At 26.6% G+C, this 21,813-nt stretch overlaps 1 protein-coding gene across 1 annotated transcript in view; it reads left to right on the forward strand.

The window, feature by feature from the left end:
- The first annotated feature begins 1,340 nt into the window (after positions 1–1,340).
- LOC100215706 (remodeling and spacing factor 1) overlaps positions 1,341–21,813 on the forward strand; it is a 49,308-nt gene continuing 28,835 nt past the window's right edge. Inside the window, exons 1-4 of the mRNA XM_065787865.1 lie at positions 1,341–2,018; positions 12,658–12,776; positions 13,332–13,424; positions 18,348–18,488. Of these exons, the coding sequence (XP_065643937.1) occupies positions 1,622–2,018; positions 12,658–12,776; positions 13,332–13,424; positions 18,348–18,488 (750 nt within the window). The 5' untranslated portion in view covers positions 1,341–1,621. The remainder of the gene's footprint in view (positions 2,019–12,657; positions 12,777–13,331; positions 13,425–18,347; positions 18,489–21,813) is intronic.

Below are 21,813 nucleotides of genomic sequence, written 5' to 3' on the forward strand. Positions count from 1 at the left end.
AATTTATTTTCGAAATTAATTTAGCTTATCAAATATTGTTTGGTTTTTTTTGAAGTTAATTTCGCATTTCGAAATTCTGTTTTTTCTTTCGAAACTAATTTCAGTTTTCAAAATCCACTTTTTTTTTCGAAGTTAATTTTATTTTTCGAAATTCTGTTTTTTCTTTCGAAATTAATTTCACTTTTCAAAATTCCTTTTTTATTTCCGAAATTAATTTAGTTAGTTCGATTATTTTCATAAGTTTTTATAGATTTAGAAAAAAAGAAGTATTTATGTATTTAATAGATTTAAAGTATTTATGTATTTAATAGATTTCGAAAAAAAGAAGTATTTTCAAAAAAAATAAGTATTTATTTATCTTCGAAATTTGCAATTTCGATAATGAACCCTACTTTAAATACCACAACATTTAAACTTCTACAATTTCATTTCTTTATTTTTCATGACTGAATGAAAGAAAATTAAAAAACAAAAAGTAATTTCCCATCACAAAACTGTCACTATCCTTTCCCCTTGTAACAAATCGTCACAAAATCGCTAAGCCCTCCTTTTGCGTGACGTAATTTGCAAACGACCCCTAACTTTATATAAAACATTAGTGAAAACTATTAGGAAACAAAGTCATAAAAAAGCCGTTATTTTTTATCAAATAAAAGAATTGAATCATAATTTTTGTGATATTTAAAAATACATAATAAATATTTTTACTCAGTAACGTATATGATTTAAAATGTAACGAAGTACAACACCTTAAAAAAATTTACTTAAGTAAAAGTTTGAAAAAAAAACACTTAAGAAATTTACAAAATAACTCAATTACAGTAACGCGAGTAAATGTAATTCGTTATTTTCCGCCTCAGATTACACAGGCCAGAGTTGTTAGTCCTTGGCCTTGCTTTAAGACCAAAAATTGAGGCCATGGCCTTAAAACTGTTGGCCTTGGCTTTGATTGTTTTGGCCTTGACCTTAAAAAAAAATACATATTTTCTTATTGATTTCATTGAATTCTGCGCTTAATCTTGGTCTATTTTTACAAAACGTGGTTTTGCTGTGACAGCACATGCTACTTAGAGTTTTGTTAATAATTGGCCTTAACGCAAGGCAAAAATTTGTCTTTGCTCTTGAAAATGTTTGCGTAGGCCTTGGCCTTGAAACTCCTAGTCTTGGCCTTGATATTAAAACTCTAGGGCTTGGCCTTATCCTTGTAACTTTTGGCCTTGGCCTTGTAACGCGTGGCCTTGGCCTTGCTTGCTTGTAAAAAAATAAAATTCGATTGGCCTGTGTTATGAGTGATTTCTTAATAAAAATGCTTCTATAATAGTTCTCGGGCCGTAAGTAACAACTAGTCTTTGTTTTCGCGGGTCATATTGAATAAAAATAACAAAAAATGGCCTCTATATAATATACAATCTATACAAAAATAATGTCAAATTAAATACATCACTAAATAGTCTAATGTTATAAAGATAACGTTCTTCTATTAACAAATTTTTTACTTTTTTTAGTTTTCTTATAATTTTTAATAGTTTTAACTATGTACTGAATATTTGATTTGATAATACCTATAAACAATTTTTTCAAAAGCTTTTTTAAAGTTTTAAATATACTTTTGTACCTCAAAATGAAATCAACAGAGTTCATTAAAGATTGTATTGATTTAAATGTAAATGAATCAAGTACAGAAATTGTTTTAAATTGTAAGAATAATCTTGATAAAATTGAAAATATGTCTAAATCTGAAGAGGTAAAAAATGAAAAACTTTGTGAACAAATATCTGTGGAAAATGTTAAGGAAGAAGTAGCATGTTTAAAGTTTGATCAAGAAGATGAATTAAAAGAAGAAATTTTATTAGATGATTTATTAAAAAACAAGTATGATGGAAGAACAATTCAGCTACCAGATTTTGCAATTGTTTATTCATTTTTGGAGTTGTTTGGAGTATTTTTGGAGTTACCATATATAACTATGCCTGAATTAGAACATTCATTAGACTCAACAAAAGTTTTCACTGGTGGTGGTAAAGTTTATTTTCATTATTTTGTTCAAAAATATTTTAAGTACGTTTTGTTAGTTTATATTTGTTAAATACATTTCTTCTCAGTAGTATAAACTGGGTCTTAATATGTACTTAATACGAGTTAGCATATTTCATAACAAAGTTAGTATGCTTATTTTTTTTGATTCAGATTTTAGGTTCTGACTTATTTATTGTAATATTTTAAATTGGAAAATCTTGAAAGAAGTTTGTCCATTTATTACATAAGAATTTAATTGATTTATCATAAATTTAAAATAAAGTTAAATAAAAAATCATAATCAGTTGAAATAGTTAAAAATAAATTATTTGTATAATGATATTGTTGAAACTTGAATTAGTACTTGAAATATTTAATTTACATTAGACATTAAATAAACTAAATCTAATATTAATTAGGCCTTTATTTACTATTATAGCCTACAAGAAAGTATAATATAATAACTTAATAAAAACTTTTATAACCCACTACATCCTCCCCCTCCCCTCTTTCCAGTACAATCCACTACATATTCTGCTGTTTTATAGGATTTGCTTTTTTTAGGTAAAGGCGAGGAGAAGTTAACTCTGACTTCAAACATTTTTCTGCTTTAGTGCTTTTGGTTAATGAAAAGCTAGAGATAGTATTTCCTGATAAGCGCAATGAATACAGGATCTTCTTGACAAAAGCTATGCAACTCTTTTATTACATGCTAATGAGGGTACAGCTCTAAAACTCATTTAAATGGTCTGAGTTTGGCTGTTAGTATTGTTTCCTGCACTCTGTGGTAGCTCTTAAAGGGGTTGAGTCCGCCAACAGCCAGGAAATATCAGGCTATTAACAGTGCCATCTTGCGCATAGGTGGTAATTGTGTTATTGGATTTGGTGTGCAGTAATGAGGCCACATAAAAAGATCCCCGTTTTGTAGCATTAAATTATCAGGAATAAGACAACTGCAAAACCTGGCTTTTATGGAGGAGAATCCAGGGTCAAAACTGTAAAAATAACTAATAAATCATAAAAACCGGATATCTGGCAACCCATACCTATGGCCATCCCACTTTATTTTAAAACTATAAAGTTCTAAGTTATGCTTATGAGTCATGAAATTAGTTATAAAAGTTTGTATTTTTTAATCCTATTTTGAATTTCAGAAAGCGTTGCTATGGTAAGTCATAATTGGAAAATGCTTTTTGATGTTCTAAAGTAAATTTTTGCTGCTAGTATCTTAGATTATTTTACAATCCTAGATGAAATACTTTTCTATTAGTTCTTTTATATTATTTGTTACTTATTTTTATGTGATTTGTTACTTAAGTGCTAAATGCGATGAGGCTATAAGGTCTTGTACCTAGGGCAATATAATTTGCTTATTCCTAGGGCCATATGTAGGTAAAGAATTTGTTTTATAACTTGTAGATTTTTGAATTTTGATTCGTGTTTTAAGGTTTAGTGCAGCTGATGATACTTCCTTGACAAAAAATTCATTACATTTTGATTGCTTAGAACAGATTACCAATATTGGATGTGGTCTCCTTTGTGATAATTTTTAACCCAAGCAAAACTCAGTTGTTTACTCTAGTAAAGCAACACTTTTACTGAGTCCTTTATTTTTCACATTTTCGGATTATTCTTCACTAAAAATCAAATATCTGATCCATTGCAAAGTTAGCATTTTTATATTATTATATATTATATTCCCTTATATTATTACTCCTGATGTTATTCTCTACCTTTATAAATCTCTTATCTGTCCTTGTATGGAATATTGTTGTCATATTTGGACTCGTTCTTCTGATAATTTTCCTACATTAGACAAGATCCAAAGAGGATTCTAAATGTAGGTGACGCAGCTTTTGACCCATCTTCTTGCCATTAAAAGATCAATAGTTACCTAACATTTGTGGAAAATATTTTTAATAGAGTATCTACTCAAATACCAAATATTTTAAAAATATGTTAGTTATGACCCATTAATACCCTGGCTTTGAAACTGGGTGAAATGAAATTTTGAAACTGGGTAAAATACCTAAAAAATTTGTACTGCAGGACCTTATTATAAACTGAAATTCTTAATAAGGTTTTTTACTGTCAATAAGATGCACATGATCAGGGTGTTAGCCAGGGAAACAAAAAAGTTTATTGCATTCTGACATATACAATAAAATTTAAGCAAATTAAGGTTCCATACAAGTAGAAAAATTTGACAATTTTTAGATACATAAATATTTTTGAAATGATTTTTTTTGTTGGGTTATATTCATAGCAGGAATATTTTTATATTTTATAAATGTTAAATTATAAATTTTCAATTTGTTTCATTCTCAGCAATCTTAAATTTTTTCATATTTAAATTGTTTCTTTTCTTTGTGTGCGCACATATCACTTATGATGTAGTTAAGCAAAAACAAGAATAAAAAGGAATTGTTTGGAGTTAAAGTTTGAATGAGTTTAATTGATCTATTTTAATTGTGTACTTCGCTTTTAAATTTAGTTTTAAAAAGTTTCAACGATTATTTACATATATTTTCTTTTTTTATTTTTATTTTCATTTTTATATTATAAATTTAAAAAAAAATGCTTAATAGTATTAAATTTAAAAAAAAACTTTTTTGACAGTTTCCACGATTCTCTTGTAACTTTTTAAATAGCTGAAACATGTTTTTAATTGAAGACTGCCGCTAATTATTATTAATATAAGTTTTATATAATAATTTTTATCATTAAATAAATTTTTATGTGTAAATTATAAATAAATTTAAAATGATTTAAAATTTTATTAAATAAGATATTTAAATCTTTAAAACTTTGTTAGCGATAAGTAAACAAGTTTATTTAAATCGATAGCTTTTAAAATGAGAAATTTGCTTGGCTTGCTGATTTCGGTCCAATAGAATGTTAGTTAATAAAACTTTTGTTGCATATGCTATTTTATAATTAATATAAATATGCAACAAAGGCATTTAAGGGGCAGAGTGAAATTTTGCAAGAGGGCAGCAAGGAAATTTAATTGGAGCATTTAAATATCTAGTATATTAGGTATTTAAATTTAAAAAATATTTAAATACAAAATTTTTTTTTTTTAAATCTACAAATACAAAATTTTCATAAATTTTATATGTGTAAATTTAAATAAAAAAGTAATTTTTGTATTTATAAATATTGTTTTTGTAAATTAAACTTATGCTTTTGTAAATAAAATAGAAAAATATTATAAAAATTTAAGTATATTTAATTATCTTTTTTTATGTTTTATGCAAATACAAAATTAATGATTTTCATTGCAAGTTTTATTTTTGATTTTTTTGTTACTATTATTTTTGGTGTACTTTACCAGCAAAGTTGGTTTACCGAAAGTGTTTTTAATATAAAAGCATTAATAACTTATTAAAAGTATATTAATATACTTTAAAAGTAAGTTAATGTTAAAAAGTAATGTCAAAAAAGTTAAAAATAATAATAAACAAATAATTATTTATTATTTATTAATATGAAAAGATTTTTGTAATTTTCCTAGCTTAAAATAACTAGTGAAAATGTAAATAAAGAGTTTTTGAATAACAAGAATAAATAAAAATAATAATTTATTTATTGAAATCAAATCTTAACTAGAAAATAACTGATGTCAATTAAGGAAGTTTTTTATAACTTTCGAATAAATGGTCTTGGTTGTTAATGATGCTTTTTATAAAAAAAAAATCAATCAGCTTAATTTATTTCTTCATTGTGCGTAGTAGAGATAGGAATCAAACCCTTTTTTTAAAGTTCGGGTCCGGTTCAGTTATATCTAATGTTCGAGTTCGGTTCAGTTCAGTCTTAAACATAATTCGGGTTCAGTTCGGTATCAACACAACTGTTTTATTATCAGTTACAAAGCTTTACATCCACAATGATAAAATACAAATAAATTAAAGTAATATTAAGTAGTTAAAGCATTGCAAATAACTTGAAATAATTTGCAATGCTTTTATACTGCAACTTCAAAAGTTCAAAAAGCAATGCAGTTGCTAATAGCTGCAGTTAAAGTGCACAAAGCATTAAAGCAGTAACTTTCTGAACACAGATAGTGGTAGCTTAAGTAGCCTACTGTCAGTCTAGTAATCAGGGCTGCATGTTGTATTTGAGAAATATCAGCATTTCCAATGTTTCTGGGTTTAGGCGAGCCCTGCGCTCACTCATTGTCACCCCACACACTGAAAACACTTTCACTGGCAGTACTTGTAGCAGGAATAGCCAACAACTTTCTACTAATCAATGCCATAGTCGGAAGCTTATGTTTATGGTCATTGTCTTTCCAGAATTGCAATGCATCACACGCTGTCACAGGCAGTGCCAAGTATTTGTCAAGTTCATGTCTTGTGTCATTACTGTCGGCGTTAGACAATGGAGTGGCAGCCGTTTTAAAGTCTGCTAGCAAATCATACAATTCAGGGTCAGCTTTATTCTTCTTTGAAGGAGGCAACTGATCTGAATGACTGCATTCACTAAAGCTGTCTATATCTGTATTGCCTGAGTTCTTTCGTATCACCTGATTTGGTGAAGAAGAAATAATTTTGTCCACCATACTACGCATCTTTGAATCAACAAAATTGCGATCTTCTGTATTGACAAAAGACAAGTATTCGTAAGAAGAAGCAATAAGTGTTGATAGCTTGGGCAAAGGATGTATAATATACTTTTCATTCAAGTTGGACAGAAAAGCTGCCTTCAAATCATGCATACTGTCGCTGTCTGCAGCAAGTTCATCTTTCAGCTTTCGAACACATTCGTTGTATAACTTTGGTAGTAGTGTCTTAGACGGCGTTGTTCGATCACACATAATATCCTCAAGTTGCACTGTTCCATACTTCAATCCAATATCAATCATTGTTTGAGCAAAGTGACGGAACCCATCATCCTGAACACACGAGAATGGATGAATGTCTTTTGCAATCATGTACAGGGCTGCACTTTGAGCATTTTCACATATGTGTTTAGGAACCTGTAAAGTATAAAGCAATAAATAATAGACATTAAATACATTGCAATGCATAATGGCCTTTTTTTTTGTACTACAAAAAACATTGTATTTCTGAAATATTGCTAACAACTTGTAACAAATATATTTTGCTATCAATGGCAGCAAGTAACAAGTGAAAAGTTAAAACAGTAAATAGAAAAAAGATCCGCAAACTATATTTACTAACCTCTATCTTTTTAGGTAAAAAGCTTGTAATTTTTAATTGTCAAGGTTCTGAATTGATCTTATTGATGTGTGATGTATTATGTCTTTGTAAAGTTGTAGTATGACCAATTGGCACTGACAACCATAATCCACACTGCTTACAAACGGCAAACTCCTTGACAACCTGTTGATCATAACATGATCACTCACAGTTATACAAAAATCAAATAAAATGTATTGTAACTAAGATCAATTGAGTCTATTTAGCATTTGATATTCAATTATCAAACCTGAATGCTGCTCAGTTTGGCATTGTGTGCAATATGCAATGCCTGAGAGATGCAGGTGATTATTGATTTATTGAAATATTTATAAAACTAAATAATTATATATGCAGTAAGTCTAGTGACAAACCTCATCCCCAACTTCAACGCAACGGAAACGTGTCCAGCATTTACTCTTTGTCCATGATGCTAAAATTACTAACTCATTTTCTTCCAACACTTAAAATTAGAGGTAGAACAAATTAATTCTAAACTCGCGGTATGTTATGCATTAGGTTATGTATTATGTTATGTATCATGTTATGTATTGTAGTGATGTGCGAATTGCAAAATTTTCACTTTTTTAAGCCTCTATTTGGCTTGGTTAGGATAAGGACAGTTGGTTTGATTCGGTTCGTTCCCAACAGTTTTGAAGTTCGGGTTCGGTTCGGTTTGGTAACAACTAAAGTTTGGTTCTGCCGTAGATAAGGTTCTAGTTCGGTTTGTTCAGTTCGGGTTCTGTTTGTTTCTCATCTCTAGTGTGTAGTAATTACCTTTTCTACACATCTAGTGTAGCTCCTTCAATCTGAGCTTGATATAGAATTATCTTTTTTCGCTATAATCTTTTGAAACTTTTGGAATTTTAAACCAATTCGGAATATGGCATTGTACGCGGGTGCCGTCAGGCTGGCTAACACCCTGATGATTACGTTTCTATGCATTCATATGGTTTTTTGAAATTTCAGAATTGAAGGACTTTAGAAATGCAAAATCCTGTTTGCTAATTGCCTCTACTTACCTGCTTTCTCCATACAAAGTTGATCTCTATAATTCTCTATTATTCTTCATTATCTAAAGCTATTCTCCATACAAAATTAATCTTTATAATTCTCTATTCTCTATTATTCTCCATTAGTCTAAAGCTATTTAAAAACCATTTTGTTTTCAATGTTTTTATTACTTATCAATGACCTTAACAATTTTACAACAAAATTATTCACTAGCATTTAAAAATACAACTTGTAACTCTTGTCTACAATTAATGATTGTTATACAAAACGTTATAATAATAAAAATAAAAAAATTTGTCAGTAAATAGCAAAGCTAACTATTGACAAATTATTGGCGCACATTAAAATCTCCACCAGCTCAACAAGAGCTCATACATACTCGTATTTTTGGTTAGGAAGTACTCTTCTCCCATAGCGAGTGAACCGAACAGGCTGTAACTCTGTCTCACAATCTGTTGGATAGTTTTGATCAGCGTGGTCCATACTATTGTCGGCTTTGCCATCCAGGGGATTTGTTTTAGAACTTGGATTTTCAATTATGACGTGTTTTAAATTCATTTCAGGAGATTTAACCAGTTTCAGATTATAATCGTCATCAGTTGTTATATCATCTTTTTTGTCTACATGGCGATGCTGCAGATGAGAAAAATGTCATGGCAATGACATTTTTTTTCCAATCGATTCCAGGAATTCGGACACGTTTGTATTGTTGGCAAAAGATTTCAAAAGGTGTGCCTGTTTTGATGGAACATTGTTGATTAAGAATACAGATATGGGTATACCACATTTTGCTCTTGCATTTATTCTTTTTACCATCCGATGAGCTCTTTCAACAACTCCATTTCCTGATGGTTTTTCAACAGCTTGATAAATAAGTCTTATTTCCTACTTTGACACTATAGCTTGCATAGTCTGAGATCTAAACAACTTAGAATTATCTAGGAGAACTTTGGAAGGAGGTCCAAGTGATGACCATATTTTTTCTAACAATTGAACAACAGTTGCTGCACTTTTGTTGCATAATGGTGTCCACAACATGTATGTGCTTGGGCAACAATCAATACCAGTGAGATATAGCAATGAATCAACATGAGTAACATGGCAGGCTACTCTTTCCCACGCTTTACTGACAACAAGATTTCCTTTATCCCACGAAATCACATTAGTATCAATTGAATTACATTCATCACATTCAGCAACAATTTGTTTCACTGTGTCTCTGTTAACGTGGATACCAGCACGCAAGCATAACTCCATACTCTTGAAAACTCCTATATGTGCTATTGAATGAACTTTTTTAATCTGCTGATTATAAAAATGATATTACATTCTTGCGTTGCAACTTTGCTTTTATCTATTTTGTTGGCACTCGTGTGAGTTCATCTCTGATGGCATAATCCTCCACCAATTTTCCAAATATTTGAAGCCTTCGTCGAATTAGCGTTTCACATTGCCCAGCACATTTTACAGGTTTGTCACAAGTCAATTCAGAATTTAACCAACTGAATGCACTATGAAAATCAGTTTTGATAGAGATATCACTTGGGTTCCATTTAAATGCCATATTGAGACCTTCAATACATGCATCCAATTCAGCTGCATTGATATACATTGCATCAGAATTTAGTTGGAGCCATGTCGCATATTCTATTTTCTTGTCACCTTGTATTATCACAACTCTTTTTGCCAGCGAGCTTGCATCACACCATACGGTTAGAGATGCATTTGGTTTGACATTCCATACACCTTTTGCTGGATGACTTTATCCACAACTTCCCGCTTTTGATGACTTTATCCACAACTTCCTGCATCATTTGTACATCTCATTATAAAGCTACATGTGAATCTCAACCATCCAGCAACTGGTAGATTAGCAACCAGATTACCACATAATGAGAATATCTCCCTCTTGGTGAGCATATTTTAAATAATGGGAATCTCGCGTCCTCTTTCAAAACATTTTCTTTGTAGATGGATTTACTGTTGCTTCCAATCCTAGTGCACAAACTGGGTTTTCGCCAAAATATTCAGGTGTTTTTGTGTGAAGACCCCATTTCTTCATATGTGCCACCAGCTTTCTTCCATTTCCATTGGTTGCTAATATGTCATCAATGTATCCCTTTGTTGATTTTGCAAGTGAAGAATTTTGTTGGAGAACATATCGTAATATTGACCTCATCATCACAGGTGCTAGATTCAAACCAAAGCCCAAACCTATAAGCGCATATCGTTTGTAAATGACAGTTTGGTAAGGCCAATGTTGTTTATCCACATGAATTTGTAGGTATGCTCTTTTTAGATCCACCACCATGTTGTTGCTATTTTTATTCATGAGTCTCCAATCCCTCATTGCATTGTTGATGACATCCACATCCCTTGTAGAGGCTTTTACATTGGTGTTAAGTTCGCGATAATCAAGCATCGGTCCATACAAAATTAATCTCTATAATTCTCTATTCTCTATTATTCTCCATTAGTCTAAAGCTATTCTCCATACAAAATCTCTGTCTTTTTTTTCAAGTGTTGTTTTGTAACCTTTATTTATAAAATATTAAAGAATTTTTGTTTTATGCATTTTTTGTATGTATCTAACATAATTAAAAGTATGAAAATTTTTCAAATTTTCCAATGTTATCTAATATATATTTACCCAGGTCACTGATTCCCCGATTCCCTGATAGTGTAATGCTAACTTAACGCTGATGTATTAATTATATGGAAGTTATTTTATTTTAAAGCGCGTTATTTACTTAAAAAATATCATGTGTCAAAACAAATTTATTTTATTTAAACTTTTTAAACTTAATATTGTGTAGTGTAGTAGGTAATAAATTTGATCGTGGTGCCTGTGCTCAGGGTTCAATTCCTATTGGAATCTATTTTTGTTTTTTAACTAATTTATGCTAATATATTATTAATAATAAATGTTAATATAATAAAAGACATGGCGGGTAATAAATAGTTAAGTAGTTCAGTTAATAAATAACATAAATGCACATAACATGTCTTGCTTTTAAAGAAAAAACATTATTGTTAATGCTCTTACTCTCGAATCCTTAATACAAGAGGGGGTGGGGGTATAAATGGAGGGGGAATTTCAGTCTAGATCTATTAAAGGGGGGGGGGGGGGGTGGTTAATAAAATGGGGGATTAGAAATTTTTTTATGATACAAAATAAGTATTTTTTTATCAAAAAGTTTAGTTTATAAATCTGAATTAATATTTTTTACAAAATATGCTTTAAACTATTTAATTCTAGCGTGGCTTGCGGTCAAATGTGCATTTTCGAACAGCTGTTTTAGCATAATTTCAATAGGATTTAATATGCTGAATCGAGATTTACCAGGTCAGCCTTTTTTAAAGCCTGTTTACACTGAAAGTTTTTGTTTTTATCGATGACTGAAAGAATTTTTTTCTAATTTTTAAGGCCGATTTTCACTTATTTTTTTTATTTAGTTTAGAGATATAAAGTTTTTGCTTTCAAGAGTAATATAGTTTATAATGAAATTCTTTGATAAAATTTTTTAACCTTCACCGGCTTCACTTTACTTCTCAAAATAATTATAATTTATAAGTGTAAAAAGTTGTTAAAAATGGGTGCCACGGGCGCCCATTAATTTTCTAGTATATAATAATTTACAATAACTTTTAGAATTTCAAAATATTTGTCAACTTTTAAGATATTTGTACTTTAATGGGATCTCAAACCTCCAAGATATGCTGTGTTCATATTAAAAAGAATGATAAAAAAACAAACACTTGGGCTAAATTTTTTTGATTAAAACAAAAAAATAAAAGAATAAATGCATACCAAGAGAAAACAATTTTTTTTTTTAGTCAAAGCTGGCCTTTTCCGTTTTGTTGTAGGCCAAATAGTCTTCATAATATAAGCCGCAATCAACAAACTTGATAATTTATTCGAGTGCATTTTATTTCTAAGAGTTTTAGTACATGAAATCATTGATTTAAACAAAAAAATCAATGACATCATGCCCTAAAACTCATTGGAATGAAACGCTTTCGAATCAATTATCAAGTCTGTAAATTGTGGCGTACATTATGAAGACTATTTGGCCTACAACAAAATGGAAAAGGCAAGCTTTGACTAAAACAAAAATGTTAGTTTTTCTTGGTATGCATTTAACCTTTGTTTTAATCAAAAAAATTTAGCCCAAGCATTTTTTTTATCATTCTCTTTAATTTGAATACAACAAGTCTCAGAGGGTTGGGATCCCTTTAAAACTCCTGCACTTAAAACTCCTATACTTTAAAACTCCTGTTATACAAACTCTATATGTGCATTGTATATGTAATATTAGGAGAATATTTATATATGTATTAAAAAGATATATATTTAATATAAGGAAGATATTTGTGTATGTAGTATTAAAAAAGTATTTAAAAATATGTTACTTATATTTAGAAGACAGTGGAGTGTTGGAATCTCTACATACCAAACTTTTCCGCAAACTTAGCAAATCTCCTCGCTTCTCGATTTTATCCAATTTTAAACCAAACAAGTTGTCTAAAACTGTTTTAAAGGTATTTTTGTCTATATAGATAAAGTTCAGTTAAAAAATTTAAACAACAAATGCACTCTACCACTACACCACTTAGTGTAGTGGTAGAGCGCTCGCCTCTTAAGTGAGAAGCTCTGAGTTCGATCCCCACCATGTCCCTGGTAGTACCGTGCTCAACTTATTTCTCTGTGCAGCGGCCTTGTTTGTTAAGATTTGTGTTTTGGAGTTATAGAGTTGATAGAGGGTTGTAACCACAACTAAAGTAGCGTCCTCCACTGCATATAGTTAAAAACAATAGTTTTTATATATTTTATAGGTAATAAATATTTAACAAATAATCTCTTAAGTCAAATAAACAAAAGAAAAATAATTTTATTAAGAAAGAAAATCTATTTTTGCATATAATGTTAAAAATTATAGGCTTAAAAAAAAACACTATGTTTTAAATAATGTTTTGTTATTCATATTCTTTTTAACTTAATATATTCCATCTAAAAACTAAAAGTTAAGATATGAAAATTAGAAATAAAAAATTAAATGCCTTTGTTTCTAATTTATTTAATTTTGTTTCTTTTAGTTTGCTCAAATGACAGAACTTCCTTTTGCCTGGGATTTAGAACAGTTTGGTTATCATATACTTACTTGTGCACAAAAACTACAATTACTTAAGGTATATTTTTAGATTATATATATATATATATATATATATATATATATATATATATATATATATATATATATATATATATATATATATATATATATATATATATATATATAAAGCCTTCTCAGGAGACGCATGCTGTTGCACGCCTTATACAATCAAGCATACAATTATTTTCTTTGCAGTCATTAGAAAATATAAGTTTCATTAAGCTTTGATTAAATAACTTTGAAACTTTGATTTTCTTATAAATTCTTTGTAGTGAAACACTTTTAAATTAAAATAAAAACATTAATTTTATGCTTTTAGTTTTTCTGGTTTATTTTTTATTTATTTTATTATTTGATAAGATTTTTTGTTTTTTAAATTTAGTTTTTATTTCTCTTTCCAGTTTATAATTTGTTTCGAATTTATAGATCGTTTATATGTTTTGATGATTTAAACATTTCAGAAATGAGCTAAAAATAAAAACGCTAAGCTCAACTTAAACTTGGACAAAAGTAATAATAATAATAACAATAAAGAAAAAACTATTCCTTACAAAAAAGAAAATACATAAAGACTAAAATAAAAATAAAAAATAAAAAACTTAAACTCGAAGCTAAACTTTTTGTTACTTTTTTAATTGCATTTGAAATATATGTTATTAAAACTTATCTTTTGTAAATGTTTTATAAAACGTTAATAAAAAATGTTTAATAAAACATTTAATAAAAAAATTACGCAAAACGCATTTAAATTAAGTAACAAATTACTACTCATTCTTTTTTTTAATAAATAAACAAATTTTATCAAATTTATTAAAAAGTGTTTTATATATTATTTTTAAATTGTATAAATTTTTTTTTAAAATTGCAAAAAAAAAAAAAGAAAAATTGTTTAAAAAGATAACTTTTAGATTAGTAAATTTTAATAAGTCTTTTTAGATTAGTAAATTTTAATAATTTCATGCTCTAATTAGTAAGTCAAGTTAAAAAAAGGTTTTAAACTTTTTTATTCAAAAAAATATAAAGAAAAAAAAACTAGCAGTTTAACTTAATTTTAATTTGAGTATTACAAGCAATTTGTAACTTTATTAATAAGTGTTTCACGTAACGAATTTAAAAATTGTTATAAAAGATTTAAACTCATTCATTCCTATCGTAATTGAAAAAAAAAAAGTTTGTTTAAAAGATTTAAAAAAAATTGTAAGTTTAATTATAAAAATAAATCATATGAACATTACAAAATACTTCCATTACAAAACTTTTCCATTAATCAACAAAATACATGCTTATATAAGTAAATAAAGTTATTTTATATTCTTGCATAATTCATATAAAGTGTTTCTACACGAGTTCTAAATTAAGTCGTCACAAAAAGTTTTGAACTTATTCATAAAGTAACCTAAAAAAAATTCTTTCAAAAACCATATACGAACGTTTAAAAGATTTTTAAGAAGACGTGGAAGAGTTTCAAACATTTAAATTTATTATTAAAATACTTTCAAAAAAAAATTTATATATAACATTTTTTATTAATTTACACAAAATGCATTTAAACGATCACTATAATTAATTTTATGTTTTTATCTAAAGCTTTTGCGTAAAATAAAAACTTAAGAAAAGATCAATGATTAAAAAAAAGTTATTCACAACATAACACTTTTTTAAATTGCATTAAAATTGTTAAAACATCAAAGTCGTGGTCAAGTTATGAAGAAAAAAAAACTATTAGCGTGATCAGTAACAAAGTGCGATCGCATGGCATTCCTGTCCAAGCCTGGTATATATGGTATATGGTAGCCTTATATATATATATATATATATATATATATATATACATACATATATATGTATATAGTAAATATATATATATATATATATATATATATATACACATATATATGTATATATATATATATATATATATATATATATATATACATATATATATAATATATATATATTTATTATATACATATATATGTATATATATATATATATACATATATTTATTATATTGTATATCTATATATATCTAATATATCTATATATATATATATATATATATATATATATATATATATATATATATATATATATATATATATATATATATATATATATATATAATATAATAAATAAATATATATATATATATATATATATACATATATATGTATATAATAAATATATATATATGTTATATATATATATGTGTATATATATATTTATATATATATATATATATATATATATATATATATATATATATTGATATATAATATAATAAATAAATAAATATATATATATATATATATATATATATATTGATATATAATATAATAAATAAATAAATATATATATATATATATATACATATATATGTATATAATAAATATATATATATGTGTATATATATATGTGTATATATATATATATATATATATATATATTATATTATATATATATATATATATATATATATATATATATATATATAGCGTATATAAATAAGCAATTGCTTACTCGTTTTGCTTATCTTTATAGCATACAGCTTTTTTTTAAAAAAAAAGAAGAAAAAAGCAAAGAGGCTCAATGAAAATATTACTGCCTTATCCCAAAATCTCATTCGATGTAGCAGCACTTCTTTGCGATAGCAGGCTATAAGATAGTCGATTTATGTACTGAAGCCCCTGGCAGCATGCTATTTCAGTGTGATATCACACTGATTATCTAAACACACATTTTTATTATTATTTATTTTTGTTCTATTGACTGATTTATTTAGGATTAGCACAGCATAATAAACTTAATACTTAATGATAGATTTAATACTTAATAATACTTAATGATAGTGGAGTGTACATACATCAACTGGCTATCTAAGAATAGGGTTGCAAAAAAATCTTCAATTGGTAATATACTAATTCAATCTTATCAATTAAAAAACACGTTAAGCTAAGAAAACACTATCAGAAATGAATTTAAAAAAATAAATGGAATGTAAAAATGAACTATAAGTTCTAATGAACTTTCATTAGAGGTCAGCTAAAAAATTTGCAATTTAAAAAATTTATTTAACATCATCTTTTTTGTTTTGAAAAACTACTAAAGTCGTACAGTTGTAATATCAAATATAATCTAAAATTTGAAAACAACTTTTAATCATAATAGTTATAATTTTTTAAACATTTAAACATTCCTTTATTTTGCCTTGGCAATAATAAATAAGTACGAAAGCAGAGAAAAGCTAAAACGAACATGACAAGCCATGTGAGCTGCTCTTCTAAACAGCTTCCTACAAGAGCTTTCATATTTTGTGCAAGGATTTTATACCCATTGCAAGCATATGCTTGTATCGTTAATGTTACAAGAATATATACATAATGAGCATTGTTTATCATGTTGTGAAAAATAAGACGAGGATTTTCTTTTGGTTTTCACATTTATTATTTATTTATTTATTAATAACTCTGATTATTTTATAAAAAATTTGACAAACAAAGAGCTTTGAAAGTTTTTACTGTATATAAATTTTATTTATATTTTCTTACTGCAGGAAGTTTAGAAAATATTATAATAATTACAAATTCCACAATAAAAACTTTTATAACGTTTTATATTTATTTATATATATTTTATTTATTTATATATATTTATATTTATTTATATATATTTATATTTATTTATACTTTTATAACGTTATTATATACTTTTATAACGTTTTATATTTATTTATATATATTTTATTTATTTATATATATTTATATTATATTTATTTATATATATTTTATTTTTATTTTGCTCTAATTGAAACAAGTTTATATAATTTTTTATAATTAATATATATAATATATAATTCATTACATAATATAAAATGATAATTTAATGCGTAAATTTTTTAATAATTTTTTTATATTTTATTTATATGAGTTTATGCAAAATAAAAAAAAGCTATTATAACATTCAAAAAAAATATTTTTAAAATGTATTTTTAAAAAAATTTAGTATTATACACTGAATTTTAAATAACAGCTTTATTAGAATGACATAGCATTGACTAAGAAAAAGATTATGACAGAATATTACCAATTTATTTTTTCATAATGGCGTTTTTATAAGAAACTGATTTTTTTTGCAATAACCATCCTTTTAAAAAGCATTACAGTTTATTATGCAATTATTGTTTTAATTCTAAAATAACTTTAGTGTTTTTCATCTTGATTACTACAAAACTTTTTTTTTACTAATTCTATTATAATTTTTTATTATATTATAATTATGTAATATTTGTATTCACATAATTATATAAATAAATGTAATATTTATAATACTAAAATTCTGCTATACTAAAAACAAAACAATTGTTGTAGTATAAAATAACTAATATTATAAAATAACCAAGTTGTTAGCCATTTGTATAGTTAAATTATAATCTCAAGCACTGCAAAAAAAAAAATTAGTGACTGTTACGCAAAAAAGGTAAACAATTGCATTTTGTAAGCAAAAAAAGTCAATCTGAAACTCAGACTTTGTTCTTTTTTATTTGATCTAGTTTGCACAATAATTTTTAATCAAAACCTAAAAATAGAGATAAAAGCCACAAACTCCTCTAAACCACTTTAGGGGAGTGTGGAAGAGTTAAAGTTCTTGCTTCCTGCCAAAGCTTGCATTTATAGCATATCAAATCATGATCATGATTTCAATTAATAAAGCAATTCTAAATTTTATAAAAAACCTAAAAAAATTTTTTTAGTAATATAAATATATACTTAGCTGTACAAAAACTTGTCATAATGAAACAGACTTGAACTAGAAAGTCAGAACATACAATTTTCAAAATTTAAAAAATAAATCAAAGTTGTTAAATCAAAATTAATTAGTTTTAATGTAAATTTTTTTTTTTTTTTTTTAATTTTTAATTAAAACATTAAATTGTTTTCAGGCGCTATGCGATATACAGTTTGATGAAAACCCAAGGTTTAAATCAATTTTATTTGAGGCTTATAAAGCAGATCAAGGTGCAAGTCTTCGTCTTTCGCCTTTTGGATACGAGCAGGATGGAAAAACTGTATGGTTTCATGAGGTGAGGTGTTTATTTATTGCTTTGTAAGATGAGGCATTGATCCTGGCCTGACTGACTAAACTATTTATATGAGCTTTAACTAGTTGAAAGTTTTATTTTTTTATTTTTATTGAAGTGACTTTAATAATTTATTGCTTTATAATTGTTAAAAGATTTTTTTGCGGTAAACAACTAATTAATGTCTGTTACATTAACTTGTAAAAAATTTTTGTCTTATATATGTTTAGAGCAAAATTCACATGTTTTTACAAGTTAATGTTTCAGGTTTTTTATAGGTTAATGTAATTCTACAAGTTAATGTAACAGTTTTTTTTATGGCTCAATACAATTTTTACAATTTTAATGCACAGAGTAGTTAGAGTCTTTTAATAATTTAAATTGACTTTTAAAAAAACTTTGCATTCAACTTTTGTAACTACTGCATTCAATTTTTTTTCTTTATGTAGACACAATAAAAATTCTGTTTTGCAAAAAAAAAAAAAAAAAAAAAAAAAAGAAATATTATAGATACAGACTACAACCTAAAAACTAATGACTATACGCATTGCAGACAGCCTTGCTTACAGAATTTTTCTAGTTGTGATAATTAAATTTAACCAACTTGTGCCAAAATAAGATTTTAGTTAAAAAAAATTTCTTAATAATAGAAAAAAGTATGATGTGGAGTATTTACTGATGCAGCCTGTATGTTGACTGGTAGAATGTGTGTGTACATATATAGTTTAGTTTAGTTCATTTCAGTGGTCAATAATTTTAAATATTTATAATTATCAGTTAAATTTTTCAAATTAAAAAAAAATAAAAGAACACAATTTACTATTTTTTGTTTAAAAACTATCAAGGGGGATGTGATCCCCATTGATATAATATAGATAATGATATATGATATTGATAATGGTGATGTTACATCAGGCACCTCTATACTGACAATCTTTGGTACTCGTGCACATCTGTCACTCAAGTAGCATACTGTACTCAAGTAGCATACTGTAAGAATATATTAAAAGACATGCTTTTATGCTTCTCTTTTACCGATTTAAATATTCATCCAAGCAGTTTGTAACCATGTTAACCAAGGTTGCGTTAATTACTGTTTGCAGCAAGGTATTTTACTGCATCAAAACACAGTTTGAAAAAATTTCTTTCTCTGCATGCAGTCTAATACTCTTTGCTGTGCCAGTTGTTGATTATGAACTTGCATAATGTATTTTGATAGCAATGGGCAGCACAGTGGTACCTGGAAGTTTACTTCGTCAATTTTGTACATGTATTTAAAGATTTGGATTAAGTCAGTTTTATATTTAATAGAAGATATTGTTTTGGTAGCACAGTTTTGGATTTCCTCCAGTGCGTCTATGTCTTCCTGTTGGTATGGTGACCACGCCTGGATGGTGTACTACATACATACTCAGATAAGAACATATGTGTTCTACAGTTCTTTCACGGTGGTAAACTACAAAAAGTTTTTTTGACCTCCCTAAAAATTGCTTAACTTTTGCAGAAGCTGCCATAACTTGAGCTTTAATTTAAGGTCTTCCCAAGTTTGTTTTTTTTACAAATTTTAACAAAGTAAAGATAACTTAAAAAAAATTGTCTTCAAAAGTTTTTTTGATTTATACTTGTTCTGTTTTATTTAATTATTTAAATAATAAAATACAAAATATAGAGTGTCAGTTATTGTTACAGGTGCATCAATCATACAAATTGTGTTGGTAATTAAAACCCAATACTCATTTGCTCTAGATGACCAGAAAAGTTTTTAAAAGATCCATGCGGGTTCATAAACATTGCTATAATATCCTTAACTGTTGACAAATTTTAACTATCTGTTATCATTATAAAAAGATTTCAATATGATAAATTTCATTTATCATGCCAATCCATTAAAACGCATCAACACAGTTTTATACAGAATAAACTCACCAAATTTTATATATATGTATAAATGTTAGTTTGCTGATTAGTTTGAGATCTTTAAATACCATAAAAGGAAAAAATACCTGTTATATCAACATTTTCACTTGTTCCTTTAAAGCTGATAGTATCTATAGATTCTGGGTTAAATTAATGATAGCTCCTAACTCCAGGAATTGTTTTACTTTTTAAATATTTTCATGATAATGGCAGATTGTTAAAATTTTGTCATCTATTATTCCAGATCTCCAAATTAATTCTTCTCTGGCATCTTTTTTGATAACTGATATTTAATCTCTTTAAATCAGTCTTTCTACAATAAATTAAAACAATAAATTAGTTTATGAAAAGTACCTTTTAACAATTTTACAAAATCATACAAATCCATTCCTACTGTAAAATCATACGAATCCATTCTTACTGTAAAATCACATGAATCCATTCTTACTGTAAAATCATACGAATCCATTCTTACTGTAAAATCATACGAATCCATTCTTACTATAAAATCACATGAATCCATTCTTACTGTAAAATCACATGAATCCATTCTTACTGTAAAATCATACGAATCCATTCTTACTGTAAAATCATACGAATTCATTCTTACTGTAAAATCACACGAATCCATTCTTACTGTAAAATCATACGAATCCATTCTTACTGTAAAACTAACTACCAAGTTGAAATTCAAGTTAATAAATTTGTTAATGTTAAAAATGTTAATGATGAATTTAATAGGTTTATTAATCAAATTTAATTTTAATAAGTAATTGAATAAAACTACTTCTATGCAATAATAATAAATTAATATTATTGCATAGAATAATATAAATTTCTTCTGTACTAGTGTGAATGTTTGTTTGTTTTGGGTAATAATTTTTATTTAAAAAAAACAACTCAATGTTAAAATTTTAGAATTAAATATCAGTTGAAATAATTATTTTAAAAGGAGATAATTTTCTTTTTTATTCATTTAATGTTATGGCAGGATGATTTTTTTTTTTTTTTTAACAGTTGGATTTTAGTTAATTAAACAACTTGCTGTTAACATTTTAGCATTAAAAATCAACTTTTTTCAATTCAAAAAGTTTAAAATTATACAATGTAAACATCTGTTTAAATCATTGTTTTAGATGGATGACTGTTTTTAATCTGTATAATTGCAAGTCAAAATTCTTATAAATATGTGAACTTTCTTAAAATATTTTAAAAAAGATTATTGAATATAGAATGATCAAAAACCCAATGGAAAAAGTATAAACCAAAAAAATTTGAGGTCTATATTTTCAAAGTTATCATTACTTTATAAAGTCAGAAAAATGACTTTAACAAAGTAACGATAAAAAAGATAAGACAAGGGACCAGATGGTCCCTTGTCTTATGGACCATCTGGGTTTCTGCCCTGGAA

This window comes from Hydra vulgaris, chromosome 01 (genome assembly GCF_038396675.1).
Source record: "Hydra vulgaris chromosome 01, alternate assembly HydraT2T_AEP".
In the NCBI taxonomy this organism is placed as follows: Eukaryota; Metazoa; Cnidaria; class Hydrozoa; order Anthoathecata; family Hydridae; genus Hydra; species Hydra vulgaris.